Here is a 19,234-nt window from a genome sequence, read left to right as displayed (position 1 = left end):
CACACTTGGCTAATTTTTGTATTTTTTTTTCTTTTTTTGAGACGGAGTCTCACTCTGTCACCTATGCTGGAGTGCATGGCACAATCTCAGCTCACTACAACCTTCACCTCCCAGGTTCTAGCAATTCTCCTGCCTCAGCCTCCTGAGTAGATGGGATTACAAGTGTGTACCACCCACACCTGGCTAATTTTAAATTTTTAGTAGAGACTGGGTTTCATCCTGTTGGTCAGGCTGGTCTCAAACTCCTGACCTTGTAATCTGCCCACCTCAACCTCCCAAAGTGCTGGGATTACAGGTGTGAGCCATCGTGCCTGGCCAATTTTTAGATTTTTAGTATGCACAGGGCTTCACCATGTTGGCCAGGCTAGTCTCAAACTCCTGATGTTAGGTAAGCCGCCTGCTTCAGCCTCCCAAACTGCTGGGATTACAGGGGTGAACCACCATGCCCTGCCAAAAATACATGTTTTAAATTGTACCAACTCATCTTGACTTTTTATATTTCAGTTTTAAACATTTGCATCCAGTTAGGACACTTACATAATAAGGAGTTTAGATAACTTTTTCATCAAAATTCAAATTACTGTAACCCAGAATTAGTTTCTTTCCATATTTAATTTCCTTTAGGTAGAAATAAGTTATTCTATAAAGCATTTTTGTTTTTTCCTCACTCTTTTCTATTCTGTGTTTGTGCACATCAGGATTGACTTACTGGAAACTAGAGGAAAAGGATACATACCACTCTTTGCCTGAAACTTTAGAGAAGACGTTTGTATCATTGCCTGCCACAGATGTGTCACCAAACCAGGTAATTTAAAAAAACACTGTTGGCGGGGCACGGTGGCTCACGCCTGTAATCCCAGCACTCTGGGAGGCCGAGGCAGGCAGATAATCTGAGGTCATGAGTTCGAGACCAGCCTGGCTAACATGGTGAAACCCTGTTTCTACTAAAAATACAAAAAAATTAGCTTGGCATGGTGGTATACACTTGTAATCCTAGCTACTTGGGAGGCTGAGGCAGGAAAATCACTTGAACCTGGGAGGTGGAGGTTGCAGTGAGCCAAGATTGCACCATTGCACTCCAGCTTGGGCAACAAGAGTGACACTCTGTCTCAAAGATAAAACTCTTTGTGTTTGTGTTTAACAATTGTTGCTAAGTACTCCAGTATAGATTTTATTTTCAACTTGTGAAATTCTGGAAAAAGCATGGGGTTTAGAATCATACTCACTTGTTTTCAAATTCAGTCTGTCATTTATTCATTACGTAATCTTAGCAATGCTTCTTAAAAGTGGAGTTAAAGGCTGGGTGCCATGGATCAAGCCTGTAATCCCAGCACTTTGGGAGGCTGAGGCAGGTGGATCATCTGAGGTTGGGAGTTTGAGACCAGCCTGGCCAACATGGCAAAACCCAGTCTCTACTAAAAATATAAAAATTAGCTGGGTGTGGTGGCATGGACTTGTAATCCCAGCTACTCAGGAGGATGAGGCAGGAGAATCACTTGAACCCAGGAGGTGGAGATTGCAGTGAGCCAAGACTGCGCTATTGCATTCTAGCCTGGGTGACAGAGTGAGACTCTGTCTCAGCAACAACAACAAAAAAGTAGAATTAAAAATTCCACTTTTAAAAAATTCTGGCTGGTTTGGGCTGGGGGGTGGTAGCTTACACATCTAACCCCAGTACTTTGGGAGGCTGAGGTGAGAGGATCACTTGAGCCCTGGAGGTCACACCATTGCACTCCAGTCTAGAGGATAGAGTGAGACCCTATCTCGAAAAGGAAAAAAAAAAAAAAAAATGCAGGTTAGTGTTTTGTGAAATTAAATGAATTGTGCCTACTATTTTATATGTAATAGGTCCTCAGATTTCTTTCCCTTTTCCCAGGTGTTGATTTCTCATTCGTTACACCTCCATTTGTTTTCATTTGTTACATGATCCATTTGCAGCATAGTTATGAGCAACTTAGTTTGCTGTATTTTGCTTTTTATGACGAGATTTCACCATGTTGGCCAGGATGGTCTCGAACTCCTGACCTCAGGTGATCCACCTGCCTTGGCCTCCCAAAGTGCTGGGATTACAGACGTGATCCACTGTGCCCAGCCGTGTTTTCTTTTTTGTTGAGATGGAGTCTTGCTCTGTTGCCAGGCTGGAGTGCAGTGGTGTGATCTTGGCTCACTGCAACCTCCGCCTCCTGGGTTCAAGTGGTTCTCCTGCCTCAGGCTCCCGAGTAGCTGGGACTACAGGTACCTGCCATCATGCCTGGCTAATTTTTGTATTTTTTGTAGAGATGGGGTTTCATCATGTTGGCCAGGCTGGTCTTGAATTTCTGACCTTAGGTGATCTGTCCACCTTGGCCCCCCAAAGTGCTGGGATTACAGGTGTGAGCCACTGGGCCTGTCCTTCACTTTTGTATTTTGATCAGGCAATGAGAGAGTAACTGGGGAAAAGAAGAGATACTATTAAAGTAACCAAGAGACATAAAAATGAATGACATGTAGACAGACGGGACAATGTACTTGTAATCATCAGAGTTTCAGAGAGTGACAGAAACCAACGTTCCATACTTCATGAAAGGAACAAAAAGACACAGGTCAACACAGAGAAATGAAGCCTGAGGGAGGTAAGATTATAGGGGAGCATGGCAGGCTTAGTAGGCTTTGCAGTTGCAGGGCTCAGAATATTACCCCATCTTGAACATCAGTAAGTGAATGCTGCGTCTGTTGAACACTGCATTCTGTTGACTCTAAGGTATTGTCAACTTTAAGGCTTCCTATTTCATGTTCTACCAAAAAAAATTTATAAATTAGACTGATATAATGCTTTTTTGCCACTTTAGAATTTATATTTTGTTATGGAAAATCTTTAGGCTTAAACATAGGTTTTATTATGTATTGATAACTTTTTTTTAATAGAGACGGGGTTTTTGCTAAGTTGCCTAGGCTGGTCTCAAACGCCTGGGCTCAAGTGATTCCCCTGCCTTGGTCTCCCAAAGTGCTGAGATTACAGGTATGAGCCACTGTGCCTGGTCTATTATATAACTCTTACACATACTTTAAAAAGGAAAACATAAGTGAAATAAAAGTGGCTAAAATTATTTCCTTCTCACAGGGTTATACTTCTCTTTTTCTCTCTCTTTTTTTTTTTTTTTTTTTTGAGGTGGGGTCTCCCTCTGTTGTCAGGCTGGAGTGCAATGGCATGATCTTGGCTCACTACAACCTCAGACTCCCTGGTTCAAGCAATTCTCCTTCCTCAGCCTCCCAGTTAGCTAGGATTACAGGCACGCACCACCATGCCCAGCTGATTTTTGTATTTTTAGTAGAGGTGGGGTTTCACCATTTTGGCCAGGATGGCCTCAATCTTCTGACCTCATGATCCACCAGCCTTGGCCTCCTAAAGTGCTGGGATTATAAGCGTGAGCCACTGTGCCCAGCCATTTCTCTCTCTCTCTCTCTCTCTTTTTTTTTTTCCCTTGAGACAGGCTCTCTCTCTATTGCCCAGCTGGAGCATATAGCAGCTCAATCATAAATCACTGCAGACTTGACCTCCTGGGATTAAGTGATCCTCTTGTCTCATCCTCCTGAGTAGCTGGGACTATAGTCATGTGCAAGGACACCTGGCTCTTTTTTTAATGTTTTTTAGTAGAGATAAGGTTGCCCAGGCTGGTTTCTCGAACTCCTGGACTCCAGCAATCCTCCTGCTTCAGCGTCCCAAAGTGCTGGGATTATAAACGTGAACTACTATGTCTGGCCACTTACTCTTTTCACCTTGGCGTTAGTTTCTGTGTTTTCCCAAGTTATCTTCCTCCAGGTCACCAACAGCATTGGTGATTCTGCATTTCTTTTTTTTTTTTTAATTTTTTGTTTTTGTAATTTTTTTTTTTTTTTTAAGAGACAGGGTTTCTCCATGTTGGCCAGGCTGGTCTCAAACTCCTGACCTCAGGTGATCCAACCACCTCGGCCTCCCAAAGTGCTGGGATTACAGGCATGAGCCACTACGCCCGGAGGCCATGCATTTATTTAAAAAGAATGGAAAGGCCTTTCTGCTTTGTACCTGGCTTAGTAGTGTGTAGAACTATCCTGCTTTTGACTCCCATATGGAAAATGTTGCTAAATGTGTCTGATTCACCCTTCTCTTAGATACTGGTCTTCAGGAGTTTCATTGTAGTGTCTAGGTTTGTCTTCCAAGCTGCTGACACCTCTTTGGCTAATTTTGATGGTTTTGAGCTTATGAGCAGGGAGTGACAGTCTGTCACAACCACTACTTGGTCCAAAGCAATTACAAGATACCATTAATTACAAGAGGCATTTTTTTTTTTTTTTTGAAACGCAGTCTCACACTGTTGCCCAGGCTGTAGCTCAGTGGCGTGATCTTGGCTCACTACAGTCTCCGCCTACTGGGTTCAAGCAATTCTCCTACCTCAGCCTCCCAAGTAGCTGGGACTACAGGTGTGCGCCACCATGCCCAGCTGATTTTTTTTGTATTTTTAGTAGAGGCGGGGTTTCACCGTGTTGGCCATGATGGCCTTTTTCTCCTGACTTCGTGATCTGCCTGCCTCGGCCTCCCAAAGTGCTGGTATTATAGGCGTGAGCCACCACGCCCAGCCACAAGAGGCATTTTTACTTCAGAGATGTTAACATGACAAGAGCATGATAAAAGTGGTGAAAAGTGGTACTATCTATTCCCATGAGCTTTGAATAGAATAACTCTAGCTACTCCCCCAGGCCACCAGGCTGTGGCCATAGTGGAATACTGCTACTTGTCACAGGCTTTAGGACTTTAAAAGGCTTCTTTCGGTTGTTGGCATGTAAGGAATGAATTCTACAGCAGAATTATGGGAATTGTGCTTCCTTTTTTTTTTTTTTTTGAGACAGTCTCATTCTGTTTTCAAAGCTGGAGTGCGAGTGCAGTGGTGAGATCTCGGCTCACTGCAACCTCCACCTCTCAGGTTCAAGCAATTCTTCTGCCTCAGCCTCCTGAGTAGCTGAGGTTACAGGCATGTGCCAACATGCCTGGCTTATTTTTGTATTTTTAGTAGAGCTGTAGAGATGGGGTTTCACCATATTGGCCAGGCTGGTGTCGAACTCCTGACCTCAAATGATCCACCCGCCTTGGCCTCCCAAAGTGCTGGGATTACAGGTGTGAGTTGCTGCAGTATACTTTAAAGGTTTAGATTTAACAAATTAATGCCTTGGATGCACACATTCGCAAGCTAGTTATAAGATTTTCAGAATATATGTTCATGGTGCTCTGAGCCTATATAGGGTCTAGAAATGGGACATAAATTTAAAGCTACATAATTAATGTGTTCTTTCAGAGTTTTCAATGTATCTATTATTGAATGTGTAATCTCATTTGCGGCAGTGTTCACAGTTTAAATTTGAGGCCCAAGGTTAATTGGTTCTCCTCTCACACCCTATAATATGTCCCACCTTGAAATAATTTAAGCCCGAAGTTTTAATGTTTAGAGCCTAGACCTCTGTGCAACATTTTTAGTGTAGTAAAGCCCTGATTTCAATTTTTAGAAATTAGGGTCGTATCTTCTGTTTTTTTTTTTTTTTTTTTGAGACGGGGTTTCGCTCTTGTTACCCAGGCTGGAGTGCAATGGCGCGATCTCGGCTCACCGCAACCTCCGCCTCCTGGGTTCAGGCAATTCTCCTGCCTCAGCCTCCTGAGTAGCTGGGATTACAGGCACGCGCCACCATGCCCAGCTAATTTTTTGTAGTTTTAGTAGAGACGGGGTTTCATCGTGTTGACCAGGATGGTCTCGATCTCTTGACCTCGTGATCCACCCGCCTCGGCCTCCCAAAGTGCTGGGATTACAGGCGTGAGCCACTGCGCCCGGCCTTGTTGTTGTTTTTTTTGAGACAGTCTTGCCCTGTTGCCCAGGCTGGAGTGAAGGAGTGCAGTGGTATGATCTCGGCTTACTACAACCTCCGCCTCCTGGATTCAAGTGATCTTCCCACTTCAGCCTGACTGAATTTTTATATTTTTTAGTAGAGATGGGGTTTCACCATGTTAGCATGCTGGTCTTGAACTCCCGACCTTAGATGATCCGCCCGCCTCAGCCTCTCAAAGTGCTGGGATTATAGGCGCGCACCATCGTGCCCAGCTTAGGATCATGTCTTCTTATTTTACTAATGAATAAAGGGACTTATTTCCAGTTGGTCTTTGCCAAAAGGCCGAGAAGCGACAGGGGGGACTTATTTTCATTGGGTCACTTTGTGACACCTAGTTTTGGTTGGCCAACTTTAAACAAACATGATTATAACTAATAGATAAGGAACCCTGCCTCTTGGTGCTTTTTTTTTTCAGTCATATGAAATTAGTTTGACCAGAAGTTTTCTCCTCCTTCTGTCATTCATTATGAAGCATTTCTTATGTCAAAACTTGGTTCTTGGCTAGGCATGGTGGCTCATGCCTGTACCCAGCACTTTGGGAAGCTGAGGTGGGAGGATTGCTTGAGCTCAGGAGTTGGAGACCACCTTGAGCAACATGGCAAGACCCCGTCTCTACCAAAAAATAGAAAAATTGGCTGGGCATGGTGGTGCATTCCTGTAGTCCCAGCAACTTGGGAGGCAGAGGCAGGAAGATCACCTTAGCCTGGGAGGTTGAGGCTGCAATGAGCCATGATTACACCACTGCACTCCCGCCTGGGCAACAGGGTGAGACCTTGTCTCAAAGAAACCCACAAAACTTGGTTCTTATTTTCAGTGAGAGAACTACTAAGAATTTCATTATTTGGAAGTATTCATAGGCTGCTAAATAATTAATGTTCACATTATCCCCTTAGTGTCCATTGTTAGGAGATCCAAACATCTTTCCATTCTGAGGTAGACTCATCATACTAGGCAGTGACTTCCAACTTTGTATTATAAATCTGACAGTCTACATTTTCAATTTGCTTAAAGTCTTTCAAAAATCTTTTTATGGTGCTTATTTTGATATCACTAATTTGTTTCATTATTGATAACACCATTTAATTTTGTTTCGTATCTTTAAGTCTAATACTAGTAATGAGATGAAGCTACCGTCACTGAAGGATATTTATTATAAAAAACAAAGGGAAAACAAGCAGTTACCTGAGAGGAATCTCACTTCTGCTTCCAACCCAAATCATCCACCAGAGGTAAAGTTGTCCACATTCTGCCGAGTGAACGTGAATGATGCGTCCTGACTCTTTTACCTCAAGCTTCATTTTCCCTAGGAGATTTAAAGCCTACTCATCTGAAAACAAGCAAAGTAAAACCGAGTTCTGAGGGTGAGACTTCCCTTTGTCTTGTTTCTAGGTCCTGACTCTAGATCCTACATTACACATGAAGCCAAAGCAGCAGATTTCAGGGATTCAACTCCACAGCCTTCCGAATGCCCTGGATGACAGAATATCCTTTTCTCCGGACTCTGTTCTAGAGCCTAGCATGTCTAGTCCCTCTGACATAGACTCATTTTCACAAGCAAGTAATGTCACTTCTCAGTTACCTGAATTCCCAAAATATCCTTCACACACAAAAGCTTCTCCTGTGGACTCTTGGAAAAATCAGACATTCCAAAATGAAAGTAGGACCAGTTCCACGTTTCCGTCAGTATATACCATTGCTAGTAATGATATCTCGGTCAACACTGTAGATGAAGAAAACACTGTCATGGTCGCTTCGGCCTCAGTCAGTCAGTCCCAGCTTCCAGGTACAGCCAACAGTGTCCCAGAATGCATTTCACTGACTTCCTTGGAAGATCCTGTGATATTGTCTAAGTATGTATTTCACTGAATGGCTTGTAATGTTAATAGATTTTCTATGATGTCTGATTGAAAATGATCTTTATTGAACTTCAGTATTGCCTAAAATCTTAGAGATTTAGCATTTATAAGATAGAGCATATAAAAACTCTTTCACTCGATTGTCAACTTCTTGTGTATTAATCTATATATTTGGTGGCATGGAAAGAAAATATGCTATATTTTTGCCCACAAGAATCATTGTGTTCTTCGTTTCTTTTGTGGGATGGAGATGGAGGATAGCTTTCATAACATATATTTTTTATTCTCACTGGATAAGGATTAGGCAAAACCTGAAGGAAAAGCATGCTCGACACATAGCAGATCTTCGAGCTTATTATGAATCAGAAATAAATAGTTTGAAGCAGAAGCTGGAGGCAAAAGAAATCTCTGCAGTTGAAGATTGGAAAATAACCAATCAAATTCTTGTAGACAGGTAAAATTTATAATTTAGCTGTGAAGTTTTCTCTACCTTGGATTTATTATTTTCACAGAAGTATATTGTGATAAAACACTTTGAAAACATATACTTTGGATTTGAAATTTTAATAGTCACGTTTGCCTAAATATTTGAAGCTATGAACCCACCTCTTTTATTTTTTTAAACACAATCTCATTCTTGTCACCCAGGCTGGAGTGCAATGGCTTGATCTCAGCTCACCACAACCTCCGCCTCCCAGGTTCAAGTGATTCTCCTGCCCCAGCCTCCTGAGTAGCTGGGATTACAGGCATGCACCGCCACAGCTGGCTAATTTTTTTGTATTTGTAGTAGAAACGGGGTATCTCCGTGTTGGTCAGGCTGGTCTCAAACTCCTGACCTCAGGTGACCTGCCCTCCTCGGCCTCCCATAGTGCTGGGATTACTGGCATGAGCCACTGCACCCGGCTGAACCCACCTCTTCTAATACACTAATAACTGACAGGGAGCCATCTGTTTCACATGGCAAAACACTGAAACAGTTTAGCGAATTTTGTATGTGAAGAGTAATGCCATTGATGGGAGGAACAGTACTATGGACTTCCTAATATTTATGACTTATGTCCTATGGCAGTTCTCAACCTTTTTAAAAGGCCCATTAAAGTACTATAGTTCCCATTACAAAAAAAAATCCACAAAGAAATATAGGGGAGAATGGTCTTATATTCAGGATAGCTTCACACCTATTTTAGAATCACTTAGAAAATTTGATGCTTTCACTGGTATTAGGAATAGAGTCCTTGCAATGTACTTTATAATTAAACAGGACTTAGGCATGGTGGCTCACATCTGTAACCCAGCACTTTGGGAGGCTGAGGCATGTGGTCTGTCGAGCTCAGGAGTTCAAGACCAGCCTGGGAAACATGGTGAAACCCTGTCTCAACAAAAAAATTGAAACATTAGCTGGAGTAGTGGTGTGTATCTGTGGTCTCAGCTACTACTTGGGTGGCTGAGGTGAGAGGATTGCTTGAGCTTAGAAGGTCAAGGCTGTGGTGAACTGAGGTTGTGCCATTGCAGTCCAGCCTGGGTGACAGAGCAACACCCTGTCTCCAAATAAATAGGACTTAAATAGATTGAAAATTGATGAAGGTCTACCTGATAGCAAGGAGTTCTCTAAGGAGTAAAGACAAAGGTCACTTCAAAGAGCCAAGGAGGGAACTAAAATCTTCCATCTGGTTAAGGGTTTAACTTTCAAAGTTATGGGAAAACTAGCTTTTGTACTAAGTGGTTTTGGTTGCTGTGGTAGTTAACATGGCTATCTTATTCCTGAATGTTTCTATAGCTTTCATTTTGGATTTGGTGGTGTGGGGGTACAATGGTAGGGAAAAGTAATTTGAAAAAGAGCCAAACAAGAAAAGATACAGGTTTAGGTTTTTTAGGACAAAAACAGTGGATGGCAGGTTATGGGAAGTTGGATTTTTTTTGTTTTTGTTAAGAAGGCAAAGATGAGGCTGGGTGTGGTGCCTCATGCCTGCAATGCCAGCACTTTGGAAGGCCAAGGCAGGCAGATCACTTGAGGTCAGGAGTTCCAGACCAGCCTGGATAACATGGTGAAACTCAATCTCTACTACATATACAAAAAGTAGCCGGATGTGTTAGTGCACACTGAAAATCCCACCTACTTGGGAGGCTGAGACTAGAGAATTGTTTGAACCTGGGAGGCAGAGGTTACAGTGAGCCGATATTGCAACACTGCCCTCCAGCCTGGGCGACAGAGTGAGACTCAAGTCTCAAAAACTAAAAGGGAAAAATAACTGCAGTTACTTCCCATAGGAAAACAAGTATGAAAGAAGCCCACCAGTGAACTTTTGAAGATTAAAGACAGAGTGCTAAGGAAAGCACCTAGAATAAATTAGAGCCAGCTAAAACATTTTTGGTTGAGTGAGGTGGCTCAAGCCTGTAATCCCAGCACTTTGGGAGGCTGAGGTGGATCACAGATCACCTGAGGTCGGGAGTTCGAGACCAGCCTAACCAATATGGAGGAACTCTGTCTCTACTAAAAATACAAAATTGGCTGGGTGTGTAGGGCATTCCTGTAATCCCAGCATTCAGGAGGCTGAGGCAGGAGAATCACTTGAACCTGGGAGGCTGAGGTTACCATGAGCTGAGATAGCTCCATAGCACTCCAGCCTTGGCAACGATGAAACTCCGTCTCAAAAAACAAACCAAAAAAACCATTTTTATGATTAGAAGATGTTTGAGCATGTAGAGCAATGGGCAAATGTAGGTGGAGCAAATTGGAAGCTAGGGGTTTTAAAAAAGTAAATGGCTGTGTTACAGCAGTTAGTAACAGTGGCAGGTGTGGTTTCTGGAGTAAATGTAATCACTGTGCAAATGAATAGCAATACATTATTTTCTCCTACTTCCCAAAAAAGATTTGATCTGGCTTATAGTAAAAAAAAAAAAAAAAAAGCTATGTTACAGAGGACAGTAGAAACAAAATAAATTGCAGTCATTTAGAACTGGAGAAATGATTCCCCCAAGATACAAACCATTATTAGCTGTGCATATACACTGGTTTTTTCAAACTTAAAATTGCAAATTTGAGAATCACCCTGGTGTTACAAATGGGGCCATTAGCCATTAGCCAGCTGTGATATCAGTTATTATGTCATGGATTTGGAACTTGGGACAGTAATCTTTGGCACATTAGAATCTGTAGTACTGAAAAAAGTCAAATACAATTTACACACTTACGCTTGACTATTTGACTTTTCTCAAGAATGGTCTTACATAATTCAGGTTTTTGTGCTAAAAATAAAAATAAATAAATAAAGAATAGTCTTATGGCTGGTCCGATGGTAATGGGTTATCAGAACTTATTAACATTAGTGTCTCTAAAGTTGGTATACAACTCCCCACTGCTAAATTTAACTTGTTTTTTTTAAAAAAAAAAAAAGAATAGTCTTATCACTGTTTCATGTCTGAGATACATTAATGCACAGCAGTTAGGGGCATGAACGCAGAGTGCCCAGCTTATGCTCCCAGTGTGACTTCTTACAACCTGTGTGACTTTCAGTGAGGAACTGAACTGTCTTGTTTTCTCCATTCTAAAATGTGATCAATGTTGATCTTTTTTTGGGGGGTGGGGTGGGGGAGGGAGGGAGGCGGCAGGTCTCCCTCCTCTCCCCTCCCGTCAATAATCTTAATTCACAGAATTGTGAGGATAAGTGGAACATGCTTAACAAAGACCTGGTGTATACAGTCAGTGCTAAATAAATACAGCTTTTATTCTTCACAGTATGTTAAACACCGAGTCAAAATGGTCATTGAATTCTTCTATGTATTTTATTATTTTGAGGGTCTGTAATAATTCACTTTACAAAGGAAGTTAATTATAAGAATAGTTATATTCATGCTAAGTTTGAAATAGTACAGAAGTACGTAATATGAAAAGTAAATTGGATTACTTGAGCATAGAAGTTTAAGACTAGCCTGGACGATAAAGTGAGATCCCATCTCTACAAAAAATCAAATTAGCTGTATGTGGTGGTGCATACTCAGGAGGATGAGGCAGGAGAATTGCAGAAGGTTGAGGCTGCAGTGAACCATGATTGATTGCACCACTGCACTCCAGCCTGGAATGAGATTGCACCACTGCACTCCAGCCTCTCATATGGAATGAGATCCTGTCTCCAAAAAAAAAAAAAGTAAATCTCCTTTCCCAATCTCTAGTCCCAAATCCCAAATTTAATTTTTTGTATTTTCCTAGAAGTCATAATACATATATATAGATAGATTTTTTTCATAACTAAGATCAAGCTATTTTATGCACATGTCTTTTTTTATATCTTTAAAAAAAATTAATTTTAGGCTAGGCATGTTAGCTCACGCCTATAATCCCAGCAAGGCTGAGGTGGGAGGATCACTTGAGACCAGGCTGTTCAATGTAGGGAGACCCTATCTCTACAAAACAAAAACAAAAACAAAAAAAACAAAACGAATTTCACACTGTTACTCAAGCTGGAGTGCAGTGGCATGATCTTGGCTCATGGAAACCTCATCTTCCCACGTTCAAGCCACCCTCTCACTTCAGCCTCCTGAGCAGCTGGAACTACAGGCACATGCCATCATGTATTTGCAGTAGAGATGGGGTTTCACCATGTTGGCCAGGCTGATCTTGAACTCCTGGCCTCAAGTGATCTGCCTACCTCAGCCTCCCAAAGTGTTGGTATTACAGGCGTGAGCCACTGTGCCTGGCCAATTTTGGCGTTTTCTTTACATACTATACTATCAGATTCATTGGGATATATTCTACTAAAATGGCATCCTGAGACTTAGCTAACGCTGGAGAATTTGTCTTATGTTACATATTAGAGAATTGGTTATATTTATGTAATACTTTAAGGGTAATAATTTTATCTTCTAATTGAAACTAAATTTATGGTTTTTAGATGTGGCCAGTTAGATAGTGCTCTGCATGAAGCTACTAGTCGCGTAAGAACACTTGAAAATAAGAATAACTTACTGGAAATTGAAGTGGTAAGTATTTTTTTTTTTTTGGTGGGAGTTCTGGTAAGACAAATGAAGTATTTCACAATAACATCGATTATGTGTTTGTCTTTTTAAGAAAGGCTTATGAAGTTTATGTTTTTAGTGCTGTTGGCTTCATATAGTACTATAAACTTTATCTTTTTAAAACGTACCTTTTGGCCAGGTGTGATGGGTAATCCTGGCACTGTGGGAGGCTGAGGTGGGAAGATTGCTTGAGTCCAGGAGTTCGAGACCAGCCTGGGCAACAAAGGGAGACCCCTGTCTCTACAAATTAGCTGGGCATGGTGGTGCACACCTGTGGTCCCAGCAACTTGGGAAGCCGAGGGAGGTGGATGACCTGAGCCCAGGAAGTTGAGGCCGCATGACCATGATTGCGCCATGGCACTGCAGCCTATGCAACAGAGCACAATCCTGTCTCAAAAAATTTTTTTTAATTGAGATAGAATTTGCATACCATAAAACTTACCCTTTAAAGGGTACAATTCCATGAATTTTAGTATATTTAGAGTTGGGCAGCCACCACCACAATCAATTTTAGGACATTTTCCTCAGTCAAAAAACAAAAACAAAAAACAAAAAAACCTCACATCCCTTGGCGTCACCCCCACACATTCTGTCCTCCCACGCCCTGGCAACCACACCTCAGTTTTCTTTCTCTATGCGTTTGCCTTTTCTGAACATTGATATAAATGCAGTCCTAGACTGTATGGCCTTTTGTGTCTGGCTTTTTCACTTAGTACAATATTTTCAGGGTTCATCCATGTTGTAATATTATCAGTCTTCATTCCTTTTTATGGCAGAATATATTTCATTCTGTGAATAATAACCCATTTTTGTTAATATTCATCAGGTAATGTTTATATTATTTATACACTTTCTGGCTATTTAAATTATTTTGCTATGAACGTTTGTCAACAAGATTTTATGTGACACATAAATTTTTAGTTTTCTTGAGTATATAACTAGAAGTGCATAAACTTTTTATGCTAAAATTACTTTTTTCCCCATGCGTTACCAAGTTTTATTTTTTTTACACTTTTTTTCTTTCTGAACAAAGACCTTTATTATGTCTTTCTCAATCTTTTGGTGTAAGACAGTCTTTTTAAGTGTAAAAAATTTCTCAAAGTCTGTGTTTGCAAGTTTTATTTTTTTACATGTAACTTTTTTTCTTTCTGAACAAAGACCTTTATTACGTCATTCCCAATCTTTTGGTGTAAGGCAATCTTTTTAAGTGTAAAAAATTTCTCAAAGTCTGTGTTTGCAAGTTTTATTTTAATATCTATTAGAAGATAAAATGCATGATAACTATCATAGAGTAGCATGTATATGTACGTGATACATGCAACTTTATAAACAAAATTTTGGTGGAAAATGTCTCTTTTGGAGGTTTTTTGTTGAAATGGAGTCTCGCTCTTGTCCAGGCTGGAGTGTAATGGCGCAATCTTGGCTCACTGCACTCTCTGCCTTCTGGCTTCAATCGATTCTCCTGCCTCAGTCTCCCAAATAGCTGGGATTACAGGAGCCCTCCCCCAAGCCTGGCTAATTTATTTATTTATTTTTATTTATTTATTTATTTTTTATGACTGAGTCTCCATAGAGACTGCCAAAAATTGCCAATGCCAACTATATTTCAAGTCGTCATGGTGGGGTATTGGGAAAAGTTTTCAATTAGCAATAATCGCGCCTCGGCCAAACCTCATTGGCTACGAAACTGCCACTGCGCAAAGCTTAATTTTTGTATTTTTCGTAGAGACGGGGTTTCACTGTGTTGGCCAGTCTAGTCTTGAACTCCTGACCTCAGGTGATCCGTCTGCTTTGGCGTCCCAAAGTGCTGGGATTACAGGCACCTGGCCTATTTTGTTTTATATGTTTTTATCTTTACTTTTTTTCTTTTTCTTTTTTTTTTTCCGAGACAGGGTTAACTGTCGCCCAGGCTAGAGTACTATGGAGCCGTCATGGCTTACTGCGGTCTTGAGCTCTCGGGCTCAAGTGATCCTCCCTCCTCACCCTCCTGAGTAGTTGGGACTACAGGCACACACCACCACAGCAGGCTGATTTTTAAAAGTTTTGGTGAGACAGGGACTCCCTATGTCGCCGAGGCTGGCCTCAAACTCCTGGACTCCAGCAATCCTCTCAACGTGCTGGCATTTTCACTGTGAGCCACAGTGCCTGGCCTGTTTGCTTTTTTAGTTCTTTGTCTTCTCCTAAGCTTCATGACATTAGGGACTATTTATTTGTTTATCTTACATTTCTGGCACCGTAGTGCCTGGCACCTAGTGGGTATTGCAGAAATGATTGTTGAATAAATATTAACATATCAGATGGGTTTTAAATTTCTTGTATTTTCACAGTGAGAGGGTACAAAATGTTTTTCTTCTCCCTATATGTTGATGTTGGACAACAAAGTCCAGCTAGGCTTTCAAAATAATTTCCCTAATAGCAGTGGTTATTTTTTCCTTATTAAAGTTATCTGTAGGAGCTATTGTCTTAGGTGAGTCCTAGAATCACAGTGCCATAGACAGTAGTTTCCTGTATACCTTATGATAATGTCAGGGACTGGTATTCCAGTAGAACGATTCTTTCTGGACTCTCCATCCCAGAATACAACAAAATAGATTTGTTCACTTCTGTTTCTATTTTTTGTTCATTTTTTAATGCCCCCAATTTATTAGCTAGTTTTGAGGCATCAATTTTTTCATTTAAGATCAATTTTGGGCTGAGTGCGTTGCTCATGCCTGTAATCCCAGCAGTTTGGGAGGCCAAGGCTGGTAGATCACTTAAGGTCAGGAGTTTGAGACTAGCCTGGCTAACATGGTGAAACCCTGCCTCTACTAAAAATACAAAAATAAGCTGAGGGTGGTGTTAGGCGCCTGTAATCCCAACTACTCGGGAGGCTGAGGCAGGAGAATTGCTTGAATCTGGGAGGCAGAGGTTGCAGCAGGTTGAGATTGCACCATTGTACTCTAGCCTGGGAGCAGAGTGAGACTGTCTCAAAAAAAAAAATAAATAAAATTTATGTTTGTCTTTATTTTGTAGAATGATTTGAGAGAACGCTTCAGTGCAGCCAGTGGTGCTTCCAAAATTTTGCAGGAACGAATTGAGGAAATGAGAACAAGCAGTAAAGAAAAGGACAATACCATCCTTCGACTAAAATCTAGACTGCAGGATTTAGAAGAGGCATTTGAGAATGCTTACAAACTCTCAGATGATAAAGAAGCAAGACTAAAACAAGAGAACAAAATGTTTCAAGACGTAAGTAACAAATAATAGTAACTGTTTTTTTTTGAGATGGAGTCTCACACTGTCGCTCAGGCTGGAGTGCAGTGGCGCAATCTTGGCTCACTGCAACCTCTGCCTCCTGTGTTCAAGCGATTCTCCTGCCTCAGTCTCCTGAGTAGCTGAGATTACAGGCACCCACCACCATGCCTAGCTACCTTTTTGTATTTTTAGTAGAGACGGGGTTTCACTATGTTGGTCAGGCTGGTCTCGAACTCCTGACCTCATGATCTGCCTTCCTTGGCCTCCCAAAGTGTTGAGATTATAGGCGTGAGCCACCGCACCCGGCCAAGTAATAGTAACTTAATGTCATGGTTGGCTAAAAGTAATTTAGATATTGTACTATAACAAGTGATTATGATTTTCTAGGTTTATTTTGTTTGTATATATGTATGTATGTATATATTTATTTATTTATTTTTCTATCTGAGACAGAGTCTCACTCTGACACCCAGGCTGGAGTGCAGTGGTGTAAGCTCAACTCACTGCAGCCTTGACCTCCTGGGCTCAAGGGATTCTTTCACCTCAGCCTTCCAAGTAGCTGAGAAGTATAGGCACCCACCACCGCATCCAGCTAATTTTTGTATTGTTAGTAGAGAAGGGGTTTCGCCACATTGGCCAGGCTGGTCTCCAACTCCCAACCTCAGGTGATTCACCCGCCTCAGCCTCCCAAAGTGTTGGGATTATAGGCATGAGCCACCATGTCCGGCCTGTAGTTTTACATAACTTTGCAGCAGCTGTGAATATGTACCTTCCTGATGGAGTCAATTGGGTCTTGCCTTGCAGCAAGAAGTCAGATACTTAGAATGATGGCGTTACTCCCTGTCACTTTTCTGTTTCTATAAAACACTCATGGTGTCCCAAGTTTGGCCATTGGGAGATACGTCAGGCTGGTCCTCTGTCCTTATGATATGCTTTTGTCATTCTTTGAGCATGTCCATATTTCCTATCACAGCACTATGTTCCAGGCTTGTCTGTACTTTTCCAAGCCCCAGTCCTAGGATCAGTCATTTTTTCTGTTAAGCTCTGGTTCCTTTTCATGGAAAATGGTATTCAGACAATAGGATCTGCTACTAGGCCTAGCGTGGTGGTTCACGCCTGTGATCCCAGCACTTTGGGAGACTGATGCAGGCGTATCACCTGAGGTCAGAAGTTTGAGACCAGCCTGGCCCACATGGTGAAACCCCATCTCTACTAGAAAACACAAAAAATTATCGGAGTGTGGTGGTGCATGCCTGTCGTCCCAGCTACTGATGGGGTGTGGTAGGAGGTGCCTGAGGCAGGAGAATCACTTTAACCTGGGAGGTGGAGGTTGCAGTGAGCCAAGATCACACCACTGCTCTCCATCCTGAGTAAAATAGTGAGACTCCATATCAAAAAAGAAAAAAAAGACTTGGTACTAAGTATGTTCATTGCTACTGGGATGTCATTGTTTCTAATTACTCAAAAACTCACCACAATTATGTTTGAGTAGCAGTGAAGCAGCAAAGGATAGCTGGAATGTGTTGTTTTAGCTGAAATTGTATTAATGTAGCCAGTGATACACTGACTTTGCATTTATCATATCTAACATTTCAAGCATACAGAAAAGTAGAGCGAATACCGTTCTAGCCTTCTCTAGATAGAGTGAAACACTGTCTTCTATTCCTCTCTTCCCCACGCTAGAGGTACCCACGTTGTTAAATGTGCTCTGTTATCCTCATGCAGTTCTTTTTCCTTTTACTACATATACATGTTTGTAAACAATATTTAGTAATATTTGTTGTGATCTTGAGCTATATATGAATTACATTGCATATATCCTTCTGCAGCCTGTTTTTTTCCTTTCAGCATTGTTTCTGAGATTTGGCATATTGACACAGTCAGCTTTTATTTATTAATTTTAAACATTTACATTTAAAACATTTTAGGTATATAAAAAGATATAAAAATATATGTATGACTCTACCACCCATCGTAAGAAATAAAATACTACAGATGTGGTTGACACCCTGTGCACCCTTTGCTGATCACTTCTGTCATGCTGGGAGTAACTGATCTAAATTGTGTGAATATCATTCCCTTGTCTGTCTTTGTATGGTCACATGTGTATGTACGTATTCTTAATTAGTGTCACTTCTTTGGCAGATCTTCAAACTTTTATAAATGCTATCAATGCTATCTTTACTATTGTGCAACTTTTTTCACTTGTGAGATTTACGTAAGTGGATACATGTAGTAGCACAACTTTATTTGTGTTCACTCCTGTGTTGTCCATCATGTGGATTTTTTTTTTTTTTTTTTTCTTTTTGCTCTGTCTCCCAGGCTAGAGTATAGTGGCCTGATCTTGGCTCACTGCAACCTCTGCCTCCTGTGTTCAAGCGATTCTCCTCCCTCAGCCTCCCAAGTAGCCGAGATTACCGGCGCCCACCACTGTGCCCGGCTAATTTTTGTATTTTTAGTAGAGACGGGGTTTCACCATTTTGTCCAGGCTGATCTTGAACTCCTGACTTCATGATCCACCTGCTTTGGATTCCCAAAGTGCTGGGATTACAGGCGTGAGCCACTGTGCTCGGCCTCATCATGTGAATCTTCCACAGTATATTTATCCACTTTCCTTTTGCCAGTTTGTTATTGCTGTTAGGAGAAACACTACCATGAACATTCCCCTATGTGGCTTCTTATGTCAGTATGTGCAAGCACCTCTAGGATATTGTTCTTGCTGCCATAGCTGCAAAACTCATAATCTCAAATCTTGACATATTCTGCTCATAGACTCTGTTGTCCAGGAACTATGAGTGGGCACAGCAGGGACAGCTTGTCTGTTCTGCAGTATCTAGGACCTCAGCTAGAAACTTAAAGGCTGGGAGCTGGAATCTTTTGAAGGAGGTGTTCCATCGTGAATGGTGGCTGTCAACTAAGGTCACAGTTTCTCCTCTGTGGGCTAGGTTGGATTTCTTTGCAACATGATGGCTTAGTAAGGACAAGTGTCCTGAAAGAGGACCCCAACAGCTACGTTGCCTTTTATGACCTTGCCTTGCAAACTGTGCAGCATCACTTGTACCACATTCTATTTTTTTGAGACAGGGTCTTGCTCTGTCATTCAAGCTGGAGTGCAGTGCCATGATTATAGCTTACTGCAGCCTTGAGGTTCTGGGTTCAAGTGATACTCCTGCCCCAGCCTCCTGAGTAACTAGGACTATAGGCATGTTACCACACTTGGCTAATTATTATTATTATTATTA

At 41.5% G+C, this 19,234-nt stretch overlaps 1 protein-coding gene and 1 non-coding gene across 16 annotated transcripts in view; one reads left to right on the top strand and one right to left on the bottom strand.

Annotated features, from left to right (window-relative positions):
• Positions 1 to 19,234, top strand: part of MPHOSPH9 (M-phase phosphoprotein 9) — a 72,001-nt gene that overhangs the window by 24,225 nt on the left and 28,542 nt on the right. For 14 of the 15 annotated variants that reach the window (XR_004258228.1, XR_004258227.1, XR_004258224.1 and 11 more), the window contains 6 exons: positions 699 to 805; positions 6,993 to 7,118; positions 7,279 to 7,739; positions 8,044 to 8,199; positions 12,635 to 12,722; positions 15,771 to 15,986. Coding sequence is in view for 12 of the 15 variants with exons in the window: in XM_032243147.1 (XP_032099038.1) it covers positions 699 to 805; positions 6,993 to 7,118; positions 7,279 to 7,739; positions 8,044 to 8,199; positions 12,635 to 12,722; positions 15,771 to 15,986 (1,154 nt within the window). In the remaining 3 variants the exon portion in view is untranslated. The remainder of the gene's footprint in view (positions 1 to 698; positions 806 to 6,992; positions 7,119 to 7,278; positions 7,740 to 8,043; positions 8,200 to 12,634; positions 12,723 to 15,770; positions 15,987 to 19,234) is intronic. The other variant, XM_032243115.1, reaches the window with a different exon arrangement.
• On the bottom strand, positions 14,323 to 14,463 carry LOC116528270. The gene has a single exon (XR_004258957.1). It is a non-coding gene; the product is annotated as a U4 spliceosomal RNA (small nuclear RNA).

This window comes from Sapajus apella, unplaced genomic scaffold, assembly GCF_009761245.1.
Source record: "Sapajus apella isolate SASKATOON/1434 unplaced genomic scaffold, GSC_monkey_1.0 scaffold2, whole genome shotgun sequence".
In the NCBI taxonomy this organism is placed as follows: Eukaryota; Metazoa; Chordata; class Mammalia; order Primates; family Cebidae; genus Sapajus; species Sapajus apella.
Note: the sequence above shows the minus strand (reverse complement) of the source record. Positions and strands in the feature narration are given on the sequence as shown.